This window comes from Pseudonaja textilis, chromosome 3 (assembly GCF_049901715.1).
Source record: "Pseudonaja textilis isolate UNSWEBS1 chromosome 3, rPseTex1.2, whole genome shotgun sequence".
Taxonomy (NCBI): domain Eukaryota; kingdom Metazoa; phylum Chordata; class Lepidosauria; order Squamata; family Elapidae; genus Pseudonaja; species Pseudonaja textilis.
Genome location: NC_141992.1, coordinates 4,920,638 through 4,934,244, shown reverse-complemented (window position 1 = coordinate 4,934,244; position 13,607 = coordinate 4,920,638). Strand labels below are relative to the sequence as shown.

The 13,607-nt window shown below is 44.2% G+C and overlaps 1 protein-coding gene across 2 annotated transcripts in view; it reads right to left on the bottom strand.

Annotated features, from left to right (window-relative positions):
- LOC113434267 (tyrosine-protein phosphatase non-receptor type substrate 1) overlaps positions 1-13,607 on the bottom strand; it is a 168,845-nt gene that overhangs the window by 33,329 nt on the left and 121,909 nt on the right. For both annotated transcript variants that reach the window (XM_026697335.2, XM_087928854.1), the window contains exons 3-5: positions 2,774-3,115; positions 1,654-1,974; positions 420-764 (exon numbers count right to left, since the gene is read on the bottom strand). In XM_026697335.2, the coding sequence (XP_026553120.2) occupies positions 420-764; positions 1,654-1,974; positions 2,774-3,115 (1,008 nt within the window). The remainder of the gene's footprint in view (positions 1-419; positions 765-1,653; positions 1,975-2,773; positions 3,116-13,607) is intronic.

Here is a 13,607-nt window from a genome sequence, read left to right as displayed (position 1 = left end):
GCTGCTCTTCTTCCCCGCTGATCTCCGACTCCAAAGGCAGCTGATAACTGCCAGACTGCCCTGACCCCATCTCTGCCTCTGAAGCAGAGCCCTCGTCCAAGCCTTCCTCAGCCTCCAGGACTGGCTCATGTTCCTCCCCAACCTCCTCACTGTCCGACTCTTGCTGCCAAGCTCCACTAGCCGCCAGCGAGCCACAACACAGCTGGGCCAACCTGCTCTAGTTCTAGAACTTCTCCACCTGGTCCCTGGGCTGAATCTTGGAACAACAGGCCCTTCACTCAAATATTTGGGAAGAATCTGGAGGGCCATGTTGTCCTCAAATGAAGAACGACCAAAGGATACATGACAGAATGAAACAAGGAAACAAGGTAGATGTGTAACAAAACCTCCGAAGAAGCAACCTCAAAGCCCACACTTACTTCCTGGACCACTGCCCAGATGTCTGTTGTCTTCAGATTGCTTGATCAAGAGCGTGGTGGTTTCGTTGACTGGAGACTGGGAATCATGCTGGACCTGGCAAAGGAACATGGAGAAATTCCTGTCTTCGGTGGCCAACATCTCAAGGTTGCTCTTGAGGGAAAAGGTCCCGTCGGGATTCGTGGTCTTCATGCCAACCTTTCCTTTTCTGGCTTGGGCATCCTTGGCAAACAACTCCACTTTCGCCTCTTTTGGATAAAAGCTTTCTGCGTTGCAGCTGACCATCACCGAGGCATTCAGCTGGACGGGGGAAGGTGGGTTGATCTCAAGACGTACTTTGGGAGGAACTGAGCAAAGAAAGCCAAAGAGATCAGTCAAAAGAACGTTGAACTCCTGGTTCCTAGACTGGCAAAGATTTAAACATCTTTTAAACATGTCTGCTAAATGTCGGAAATGTAATCAGACCCCTGGGTTTGTACTATCGTATACCCAAAGGCAAAAAAAATATGGGGACAAAAATACACATATGATTAGAAAAAAACAGTAAAGCAACATAAAACCAGAAATATTTCCTACCAGAAAAAAAAAATACAATAAAGGGAACACAGATCTAGTTTTACATGTGTTAACTGCAGCTAGAATTAGAATTTGCACAACAGTGGAAAAAATAAAGAGATCCCTACAGATGAAAATGTTATTAAAAAAATCAGAATGTGCAGAAATGGATAGACTAGCATTCAAAATTAAGGAGAAGGAATAAACTGAAAACCTTCTAACATGGGATTTGTTTTGTCAATGGCTAACTAATAGAAACAGAAGTTCGAAACTTAAAAGCAAGAAAGAATGATTAACTATATAAGGAAGGTTTATTAAAACGAATAAGTACCATTTCCCCCAAAATAAAACCCTGTCTTATATATATATATATTTTGCCACAAAAAAGGCACCAGGTCTTATTTTCAGGGGATGTCATCCACTGACCAACCTCACTTGCGTGCATCGCCCCCTGGCCTCCTTTTCGCCGTCAGAGTCCTTCAGGAATCTTTTCTTCTGTGGCTGGCAAGGCTTTCCTGAAGGCCTCTGCAGCCGATAACAGCTCTGGATTGATCCAGAGCTTTGTTATCTGCTCCAGAGGCCTTCAGGAAAGCCTTGCCAGCCTTGCCGGCTGCAGAAGAAATGGGCCGGCAAGGCAGGTGTCAGGGTGTCATCTCTCTCTGCAACCTACAGTTCACCTACCTCTTAAGATATCCCCAAGTGTGAAGGTCTGCTGTAGAGGACCATCCAATGATCTGTGTTGGATCTGGCAGGTCAGATGAGACTTCACGTCGCCTTCCTCCAGTGGTATTTCTACCGTGCTCTCTGCTCGGTAAGAGATGCTCTGCTTTTCATCAGAATTCAGGATGTTGGTTTGGGCACCCAGTATTTTTTTCCCATCCTTCAACCAGCTGACCGTGATCTCTTGTGGGGAGAATCCCCCTGTGGAGCAATTGAAGGAGGCCCGAGATCCCGCCGTGATTCTTCGTGTGGGGCCAAGAACCACAGGGTGGGATGGCTTGGCTGAAGGAGAAAGTAGAGAGAGAGAGAGACATCAGTTGATGTTCCTCACAGACAATACAAGAGGCCACGAGATGATTTTTGGCTGGAGAGACTCAACTTTCAACATGGGGATTACTCCCATGTGTCTCATGGTTGACTGGGAACACCTCCCTCCATCCTGTTGTGGCCCACCAGTGGTCAGTGGAGCTGGCGGCAGACTCGGACAGTGAGGAGGTTGGGGAGAAGCATAGGCCAGTCCTAGAGTCTGGGGAAGGCTCTGACGAAGGCTCTGCATCGGAGGCAGAGACGGGGCCAGGGCTGTCCAACAGTTATCAGCTGCCTTTGGAGTCGGAGATCAGTGAGGAAGAAGAACAGCTGGAGCCTGTTCCCAGTGTCTGCATGCACAGAGCTGCCCGAAGAAGGGAACAGCTAAGGAACAAGGGTTGACTTGGGAGCAAAGCCACAGGTGGACGGTGAATGGCTCCTCCCAGAGGGAATAAAGAGGAGCAAAAGGGGAGTGGGGCTTTGCAGGAGACAATTCGTTCAGTTCATTAAGGTGAAGATGTGTGTCTGACTACTTGCCAAGTACTGTCTGCTACAGTTTGGCATTTGGTAGTTATTGGCCTGGCAACTCTCCAAGCCTGATAAAGGTCTGTAGTTGTGAACTCTCTTGGAAGACGGTTTGCCGGGACTTTGCTGGAGAGGAATTCGCTGTAAACGAAATAAAGGGGGTTTTATTGGAACGAGGAGTCGGCTTCGTGCTTTTGGGAAACCTGGGTCAGAACACATACCCTGAAATGAAATGCGGAGGGCCACTTACCAATTACAGAGACCAGAGTGCCTTTCCCTGAAGCCAGCTCTCTCTCTTGGATCCCTGCTCTGAATTTCACACAATAGTAGGTCCCGGCATCTTCAGGCTGGACATTTTGGATGTTGATACTGAAGTCTGTGCTGGATCCTGGGATGACCCTGACCACCCGATTGGAAGCTCCTTCTTTATCGCTGTAAATGGGGGGCTGGCTTCTGTCCAACCCTTTGTACCACCGCACGCCTCCAGGTAAATTTCCTCCAGTCAGTCTACACCTTAGAGTAAGGTTCTCTCCAGCTTTCACCGATATGGTATCCGGAAGTTGGGTTACCTGTATATTCTGCCCTGTAACAACTGAAACAAAAAAGAGACACTTTTGTAACCGGGTTTCCTCTAGGAAGTGGTGACCTCTCTTCTGGAGACAGGGAACCACTCATGGTGCCCCTTTGGAGAAGAGAATCATTTGCCTTTTGTGAATGCAAACCACTTTATATACAGTTAAGGTCTTGGGATTTAAGAGCCAACCAGCAGTGAAGCTGATGCAATATAGGCTAGTACAATAAGAATGAATCGGCATAGCATGGTTATTTCCCTTTAAGACTAGGGATGGGTTCTATCCCTTTAAGAGGTGTTTATATAAAGGCAGCCATTAGAGGGCATGCTCTCTCTCCTTGTATCCTGTCTTCATTGCAGAGTTCTCCGTGTAGAGAAGATTGATTGCTTGTAATTGATTGCTTACCACGTATATTTCTGGATATAACTATTGTAACCATTGTTAAATGTCTAAATGTTTCTGTGTGCTCTGTTTTGCTCCTGGATTGTCCCATAATAGCAGTCAAGCTGCAGACACTCTGACATATACCACTTTATAATGCTTTGGTAAGGCCACCCTTAGAATACGGTATCCAGTTTTGGTCGCCAAGATGTAAAAAAGACGTTGAGACTCTGGAAAGAGTGCAACAAAGAACGGTTTCAGAATTTGGTATGTGTGTCTAGTCTAATGAAGGGAAGGACTAGGGTGACATGATAGCACTATTTCAGTGTTTGAGGGGCCACCACAAATAAGAAGTGGTCAACCTATTGAACTGTGGTGGCACAGTGGTCAGAGTGCAGTACTGCAGGCTACTTCTGCTGCCTGCCGGCTGCTAGCAATTTGGTAGTTCAAATTTCACCAGCTCAAGGTTGACTCAGCCTTCCAATCTTCCGAGGTGGGTAAAATGAGGAGCCAGATTGTTGGGGGCAATATGCTGACTCTGTAAATCACTTAGAGAGGGCTGTAAAAGCACTGTGAAGTGGTATATAAGTCTAAGTGCTGTTGCTATTCCCCAAAGCCCCAGAAGGCAGGACAAGAAGCAACGGATGGAAACTAATCAAGGAGAGAAGCAACCTAGAACTAAGGAGAAACTTCCTTGACAGTGAGAAAAATTAACCAATTGATTCATGACCAGTTGCTTAATGATTGTTCAAAATTAAGACAGGCATCTCCAGAGCCACTTACAACCCGTTTCTGGAATTGTCTAGCCTGTATAGACGCACACACACAGGCACATGGTTGCATTTTGGGCACTTGGCAATGAGTTCAGCTCTGCAGTTGGGTCTGTGACAAATTGCCATGGGACAACTCATCACAGCCAACTCACCCGACCAACTCGCCAAGTCACCATGCCAACGAGCCATGATCAACTTGCCATGGTCAACTAGTCATGGGCAACTCACCATGACCAACTTGCTATGGTCAACTAGCTCTGACCAACTCACCATGGTCAACTTGCCATGGGACAACTCATCATAGCCAACTCACTACAATCAACTCACCAAGTCCCCATGGCCAACACGCCACAGCCAACTGATCACGACCAAATAGCCATGGGAAAACTCACCACGGACAAGTCCCCATGGCCAACTGGTCATGGTCAAGTAGCCATGGTCAACTCACCGCAGCCAACTCACCATGTTCAACTAGCAACAGCCAATTCATCACGACTAACTCACCACAGCAGCTCACCATGGCCAACTCGCCGCGAGACCAGAGTTACACTCAAATAAATGGTGGAATAGAATCATTAAAGAATGGGTGCAAAAGGAGGGAGAGAATGCAATGAGAATGACAAACATTAAAATATTTTTATTATTTATTTTAAATAATTAAAATCGAACGGTCTAATTGTCCTGCAGCGAGTTGTCCCATTCCATTTGCAGTTCACATGGTCGTGATTTGCAATGTTTTCCCCCGTTTCCCGGTGCTTAAGTCTGGTTTTCAGTAACAAAACACCAGTTGGGAGAATCGGATTCACTTAATGGCCGTCGCATTTGCTTAACAACTGCGGAGCTTAAACAACCGCTGTCAAAAAAAAAATAGTTTTAACTTTGAATCTGGTCACAAGGATGCCTTGACTTCCAACTGCAACAATGTACAACTCTTCATTCCAAGATCAATTACCGTCATAAAGACGAGGACTACCTCTAACGACAAGGGAAGAATTGGTTTAAATCTCCCCCCCGCCCCAGTTCCTGTTATGGTAACTGTAAAACCACTTCCAGATTTTTGTTCTCTGTTGATAGGTATAGTGAAGGAGTGCCATCAAACTGTCTGCCTCGAGCACCTTGCCAAGGTAGAAAAACTGGATCATAAAATTGATTTTATGGCACTTTAAAGGAAAACGAAAACACCGTATTTTTTTTTTTTTACAGATGACTGTAATTGCATCAGACCAGAGAAGACGCCAGCTGCTCAATTCAAAGAAAAAAAGTCTTCCTTCCTTGAAATAATATAATACAATTTAAGGATGTTTCATTGCAACATTAATTTCTTGTTAGCACCTAAATCTCTTGCAAAGTGCTAGTTCTTAAAAACTGTCCCTGATGTTTCTGAATGTTTGCTCCCTTTTGCGCTTTGGGAATAGAATTTTTTTCAAAAAAAAAAATGCAGCATAAATGCAACCGTTCCTTGCAATTAAACAATTTCCAAAGCAAAAAGCGTTGTGGATTTTATGTTACACTTGATACACGCATTCCATCTTACAGTTATTGGCTTAGTGCCAGTAACTGTGAGAAGGATCTTAGAGCCCTAGTGAACAACCACTTAAATAGGAGATAGCAGTTTGCGGCGGCAGCCAAAAAAGCCAATGCAATCCTAGGTTACATCAATAGAAGGATAGAATCATTGCACGTGAAGTGTTAGTACCGCTTAGAATGTCTTATTAAGAGCACACTTGCAATGCTGCATTCAATTCTGGTCACCACAATATAAAAAAAGAATAGAAATAGACCCAGAATAGTAAAATAGAATAGAACAGAACAGAACAGAAACAACAGAACAGAACTGAAGAATAGAATAAGAATTAGAATAGAATAAGAATGCAATAGAATAAGGAATAGAATGGAATGGTAAAATAGAATAGAATTTACAATAGAATAGAATAAGAACTAGAATAGAATAGTAAAATAGAAAAGAATAAGAGTAGAGTAGAACAGAACAGACACAGAACAGAATCGAAGAATGGAATAAGAATTAGAATAGAACAAGAATTAGAATAGTAAAATAGAATAGAATTAGAATAGAATAAGAAACAGAATAGAATGGTAAAATAGAATAAAATAGAACAGAAACAGAACAGAAGAATAGAATAGAATAGAACATATGGAATGGAACGGAACAGAATAGAACAACAAAGTTGGAAGGGACCTTGGAGGTCATCTAGTCCAACCCCCTGCTCAGGCAGGACACCCTATACTATTTCAGACAAATGGTTGTTCTATCTCTTCTTAAAAACTTCCAGTGTTGGAGCCTCCACAACTTCTGGAGGCAAGTTATTCCACTGATTAATTGTTCTAATCTCTAAAAAAGATGTTGAGACTCTGGAAAGCGTGCGGAGAAGAGCAACGAAGATGATTAGGGGGCTGGAGGCTAAAACATACAATTGCAGGAATTGGGTATGTCTACTCTAATGAAAAGAAGGACTAGGGAGACATGGTAGCAGTTTTTCCAATATTTGAAGGGCTCCTACGAAGACGAGGGGGAAGAGGGGATCGAACTCTTTTCCAAAGCCCCAAAAGGCAGGACGAGAAACAATGGATGGAAATTAACCAAGAGACAAACAACCTAGAACTAAGGAGAAATTTTCTAACAGTGAGAGCAATCCACCAATGGAATGGCTTGACTTCCACAGCTTGTGGGTGCTCCAAACCTTGGTAATACCCAAGGAGCTTCTACAAAGAAGAGATGGTCAAAGCACCTGAAGACAGAATAAGAAGCAACAGGGGAAAGATGATCCAAGAAAGATCCAACCTAGAACTACGGAGAAATTTGAGAGAGAGAGAGAGAGAGAGAGAGAGAGAGAGAGAGAGAGAGAGAGAGAGAGAGAGAGATTTATTTGGTCTAACCTCTCTCTCTCCCTCCCTCTCTGTCATAAACACACACACACACACAAACACACAGACGCAGGGGTGGGATTCAAATTTCTTAACAACTGGTTCTGTGGGTGTGGCCTAAATTGTGGGTGTGGCTTGGTGGACATGTGACTGGCTGGGCATGGCTTGTATGTAAATATTATAAATATTTATGTAAATATGGATTTTTTTTTAATACAAAAGAGCAACTTTTACCCCAAATCAGGCAAAGCAGGCAGGCAGATTGAGTTGCTCACAGAATCACAGATTCATTCAGAGATCTATTTTTCTGCCATCGGCTACCTGAGTCTGTTGCATAAAATTTGCTTGCAAGCAAATTCACAAAATTAACTCACAACACACCATGTATGTAAATATCAAATTTTTTACTTTTTTTTTAAAAAAAGCAATTTTTACCCCAAAGCAGGCAAAGCAGGCAGGCAGATTGAGTTGCTCACAGAACCACAGATTCACTCAGAGGTCTGTGTTTCTGCCATCGGCTAGCTCAGTCTGCAACTGAATAACAGAACCTTCAGTCCTAAGGGAGGTTCGGCTCTGCTTTTAAGCAGAGCCAAAGATCTAAAGATTAGCTAGAAAGCAAGTAATCCAACGATTCTGTTCCATGCATTGATTATTCTCACCGTCAGGAAATTTCTCCTTATTTCTAGGTTGAATCTCTCCTAGATCAGTTTCCATCCATTATTCTTTGTCTGGTCTTCAGGTGCTTTGGAAAATAGCTTGATCCCTTCCTCCCTGTGGCAGCCCCTCAAATATTGGAAGACTTCTATCCTATCTGCCCTGGTCCTTCTCTTCCCTAGACTAGCCAGGCCCAGTGTCTGCAACTGTTCATCGTAACTTTTAGCCTTCAGTCCCCTAAATAATCTTTGTTGCTCTTCTCTGCACTCTTTCTAGAGTCCCAACCTCTTTTTTATAGTGTGGTGACCAAAACTGCATGCAGTACTCTAGGTGTGGTCTTACTAAGGTTTTATAGAGCGGTATTAGTACCTCCCTTGCTCTTGATTGTATCCCTCTGTGAAGCTTCTTGGATGAGAAGTGAAACGTCTTCAAAGAAAAACCATAAAGCGCTTTTTCCTCTTGAAAAAGCACCTTTGGGTCTATTATCCTATATTCCATGTTCTCTTATCTCCCAGGTTTTTTCAACACACTATCACACAAATGGAAAAGACGCTGTGGCTACCAGATAACAAAATTGTTCTGGGCATCTTTATTGCATACAAAGAACAAACTCAACCTTCCAATTCCTGCTGAATTGCAGGTAAGCGTACAATTTTGCTGTCTAATGCTTCGAGACTTCTGTTTTCACACTGTGTAATAGACATTCATATTCCACAATTAGGCTTTTAAACAAATGCATTTTTATGTAAATCAGCCGTGTGCTTTTGGGATAATGTACCCTGTGTCACTGAATTCCACAGCTGGGAGTAGAGTTGAGAAAAATAAAATCACAAAGAAACTCAGAAATTTCCCTGACTCTTCTAAGGACCAAGGTGGACATCGAAGAGAGCTGAAGATACAATTTCCGTAATTCAAGAAACGGTAAATGAAGATTTTCTTTAGGACAGATCAGGAAGCTGAAGCTCAAATATTTTGGCCACCAAACAAGAAGAAAAGACTCCTTGGAAAAGACCCCGATGTTGGAAAATTTGGAAGGCAAAAGGAGAGAAAGGGACAGTAGAGGATGAGATGGTTAGATTGGGTCATCGACGCAATGAACGAGAATTTGGGGAAACTCCAAGAAGTGGTGGAGGACCAGGGGTGGGATTCTACCAGTTCGCATCTATTCGCTAGAACCGGCTGTTAACATTCTAAGCAGTTTGGAGAACCGCTTGTTAGAAGAAATTACTGGGCTAATCCTGTAAGGAAGGCAGGAAGGAAACATTCTGGTATTGCTTACAGAAACTGCCTCTCCGTTAACCCTTATTACATTACAGACTAGACTTCCTGTCTCAGGAACTTCTCTGGAGTTTTTCCCCCCTCCTTTGCTGGTAGTTTGCTTGTGTGGAGGGACCATTCAAAGTTACAATGGCACTGAAAAAAGTGACTTATGACCATTTTTTCACATTTACAACTGTTGCAGCATCCCCACGGTCATGAAAGGCCAGGCAAGGAGAAGCGTGCCTCAATGTGAGTGATATTGAGTTGGCCACACCCAGCCAATAACATGACCACCAAGCCACGTCCACCACCTAAGTCACGCCCACAGAACCTGTTGTTAAAAATTTGAATCCCACCCCTGCGGAGGACAATGAGGGGGTGGTGGTTTGCTATGGTCCAAGCGATTACAAAGCTGAACATGGCTTAGCAACTGAATGATGGCACATTTTAAGAAGAGATCGGACAACCGTTTGTCTAAAATGTTATGGGACTTCCTGCTTAAGCAGTGAGTTGGACTATACCATTCCAGACAAGTGATTATCCAATCTTTTCTTAAAACCTCCAGTGATGGAGCACTCACAACTTCTGCAGGCAAGACATTCAGAATAAGAGAATAACAGAGTTGGAAGGGACCTTGGAGGTCTTCTAGTCCAACCCCCTGCTCAGGCGGTAAGCCCTATATCCATGATGGCAAACCTATGACACTCGTGCCACAAGCGGCACGCAGAGCCATTTGTGCAGGCACACAAGGCCCAGGCAAACTTACCTCACTGCGCATGCCTCCCAGCTGATTTTTTTTTTCGGCCTGCCAGAAGCTTGAGGGAAGCCTCTGCAGGCTTTGCAGGCCGAAAAATAGACCCGTTTCATCACTTCCTGTATTTCCGGAAATACCGGAAGTGATGAAACGGGCCCATTTTTCGGCCAGCAAAACCTGCAGAGGCTTCCCTCAAGCCTCTGGCAGGCCCAAAAAAGGCCTCAAACAGGCCAAAAATCAGCTAGGAGGCACAGTGCACGTAAGGAGGCATGCCCACCCCCACCGCATGCATTGCCTTCTGGATGCTGGCATGCGAGTGTGAGTGTGTGTGCAAGTTTTGGCACAGGAGCCCCAAAAGGTTAGCCACCACTGCCCTATATCATTTCAGACAAATGGTTATCCAACATCAACTTAAAAACTTCCAGTATTGGAGCATTCACAACCTCGAGGCAAGTTGTTCCACTGATTACTTGCTCTAACTGTCAGGAAAATTCTCTTTATTTCTAGGTGGCTTCTCTCCTTGTTTAGTTTCCATTTGTTGCTTCTTATTCTTTCTTCAGGTGCTTTGAAAAACAATTTAATCCCCTCTTCTTTGTGACAGCCCCTTAGATATTACCAAGGTTTATTCATTGACTAAACATGCTCCCTTGGACCTGTGTGTCTTTCTTACAACCACCCGCAACCTGCAACTGGAATCCACAAACTCCCAGCCTGGTGGATTCAGCTGAGCCTATGGTATATAGATAGTCCTCAACATACAACCATAATAGAACTGCCCCGTTAGAGTTATCAAAGGTCAGTCATGAGTGAGTCACCACATAAGTCAACCTGATTTTGTAACCTTTTCTTGCACTGGTCATTAAGCGAATGTGGCCATTGCAAAGTGAATGCTACAGTCATTAAGTGAACCCATTCTTCACCACAGGGCACTTTATCTATCCCTCTATATAAAAGCGAAATGTCACTCATGCATCATCACAAAATCTCCAGAATCGTAAAACCTACAAACTTGAAATTTGACACCTTTCGTCCTCTTGGCTTCTCGGTGCTCACTAAGAAAGGATTTTTCAAAATGACCATCAGAGCATTAGTACGAGGGCTATCCACAAAATAGATTACTTTTTGCGATAGAAAAAAAAAAACAAAGTGTAGGATTTCTTTTTTATTATATACACTTGAAAGTGACACTTAAATACTACTCTTCAACATATTCACCGAACAAATTGAGGCACTTATCATAGCGGTGAACAAGCTTTGTAATTCCATTGTCAAAAAATCTCAGCCGCCTGAGATTTGAGCCAGTCAGTCACGCCCGCCCGCAGTTCCGCGTCGTCGTCCAAGCGCTGTGTTCCAAGCCAGGTCTTCATCCTCGGAAACAAGTGGTAGTCGCTTGGTGCAAGATCGGGGCTGTAGGGCGGAGGAGGAAAAATCTCCCACTTGAAAGCATTCAGGACTTCTCGAGTGCCGTAATTCGGCCATTTTTAAACTTAATGCATCATTGCCGCACTCCACCTTCAGTGATGATGTTGTCCCCGTACACTTCACACAGTTGCCGAAAAATTTCAATCGGTTTATGGTTTTTTGCCAACAAAAACCTTATCACTGATCGCACCTCAGAACTCGCGGGATTTTCAATGGCAGCACACATTTCAAATGTTTGCTGTGAAATAACGGGCAACGATACGAACCTCCCACAAGCACGACTAGATGCAGACTGAGCGGCGGATGCACAGACCAAAGATGGCCGCGCTAGCTCTGCCCCTTCTTGCTACAGATGAAAACATAATCTATTTTGTGGATAGCCCTCGTATTTTGTATATTATTATTATTAACACACTCTGAGGCTAAGGAGTTCGACTTTCCCTCCCCACCTCAATGCAGTTGACCTAAGCCATGCCCATACTCCTTGTCTCTTCGCTCACACAGCAAATACTGCTTCAGTTTCCAAACAGCCCTCCACTCTCTCACACACTGACAGGATACTAGTCAGAGGAACACCGATGGATGCTGGTAGGCAGAGGCAGAATTTTTTTCTCCCTTATTTTCCTCCCCAAATGTAAGCCCAACCACATAGCTTCGTAGCGAAGCATAGTTATCGAGCTAGTTTATTATAAATGTGAATATACCTCCTTAGTACTTCCTTTGCTCTTGATTGTATCCCTCTGTTAATGCAGCTTAGGATTGCATTGGCTTTTTTGGCTGCTGCTGCACACGGCTTGCTCATATTTAGCTGGTTGTCCACTAAGACTCCAAGATCCGTCTCACAGTTCCTGCTATTGAGCCTGGTTTCACCCAGTCTATATGTGTACTTTTGGTTTTTCTTGCCTAAGTGTAAGACTTCACTTTTCTCTACATTGAATTTCACTCTCTATACTCTGGGAGACTTTTCTAAGCCAGGGTGAGCAAACCACAAACCCACAATTCTTTCCCCCATTGTGTTGTGGTTAGCCGGCAACAGGTGCAGATGGCTGAGGAGAGTGAGGACTCAGATGAGGGGCCAGGACCGTCAGAGAGTGGACTGCTGCCTTCAGAGATTGTGGGGGCTAGAAGCAGTGATGAGGAGTTTCCCGAGGAGCCTGTGCCAAGTGCACATGCACGAAGGATTACTCGGAGGAAAGAACAATTTCAGCAGTAAAGGCGACTCGGGCGTAAGGCTGCAAGGTAATGGCCCCTCCCTCAAGAGGATAAAAGCCAGGTTTGGAAAAGCGTTCTTTGCAGACGGCAAAGAAGCTCTTAAACTCAACTGGTGGACATTTTAATTCGTGTTTGGAGAATTTTGTAAATTAGTTCTTATCTCCGGGTTTTTGGCAGCCTTGACGAACAACTTGGCAAGCCTCTTTCTTGTCGGAGCTAATTAGTGCAAAGCAGCCTCCAGAACAGAATTCCTTATTAAACCTTAAAAGGTGGGGGCTGCTGCCTTTGTCTGTGTTTGCTCTTTGGGAACCCAGTTGGGTCAGAACACGTTGTGAGCAAATTCTTTTTTTTTTTCACCCATCACAAAAGCACATCCATCCTTCCTGCGGTTGGAAAAAAAAAAAACCCCAATGCTTGACTCTGCCAAACGGATCCATTCGCACAGCGCTCTGGACCTTTGCTAAACAACCACGTTACTGTTTATTGTGCCGTGCAAACATCCCTACTGTTTTGGGTCACACTCGACCAGCAAAAATGCAAATGGAGAATGTTAGGCACATTAAAAACCTAATGGGTTTAACAGTCCTTCAGCAATGAGCTGGTACGCACAAGTGGAAAAAAACAACAACCCCTTCACAAAAATAGTTTCACAGCTGTCTCTCTAATATTATCGCAGCTGTCAAAAAGGGCCAAATCCACAGAGAAGAGTCATCAGGACTGAAAGAAGCTGGTTTGGTTTTTTTTTTCGTTTTCATTTTTCTCCAGCAACTTTCTGCCAAGAAAATGGGAAATTAAGACTCTTGGGCAGACAGTCCCAGCTTAAAATGAAATAGAAATATCTAGAGCTACTACTACATTTTCACACGCAAGCGTTCCCAAATCTGCTCTATGTGGATCAATTGTTGGGTTGGTTGTGAGAGCGTCTCATGGGAGTGCTCACAAAATGGCTGCTGACAGGGGGATGGCCAGGTGTGACATGCCCTGTTTAGTGGGTGGACGCGAGTGGTGGGATTCAAATATTTTTTTCTACTACCAGTTCTGTGGGCGTAGTTTGGTGGGCATGGCAGGGGAAGGATATACTGCAAATTCCCCCTTTCCCTTCCCTCCCCACCGCACTAACCTGCTTTCCAGCTCCATTCTCCTGTGCAGGACAACCAAAGAAGACCCAGCCGA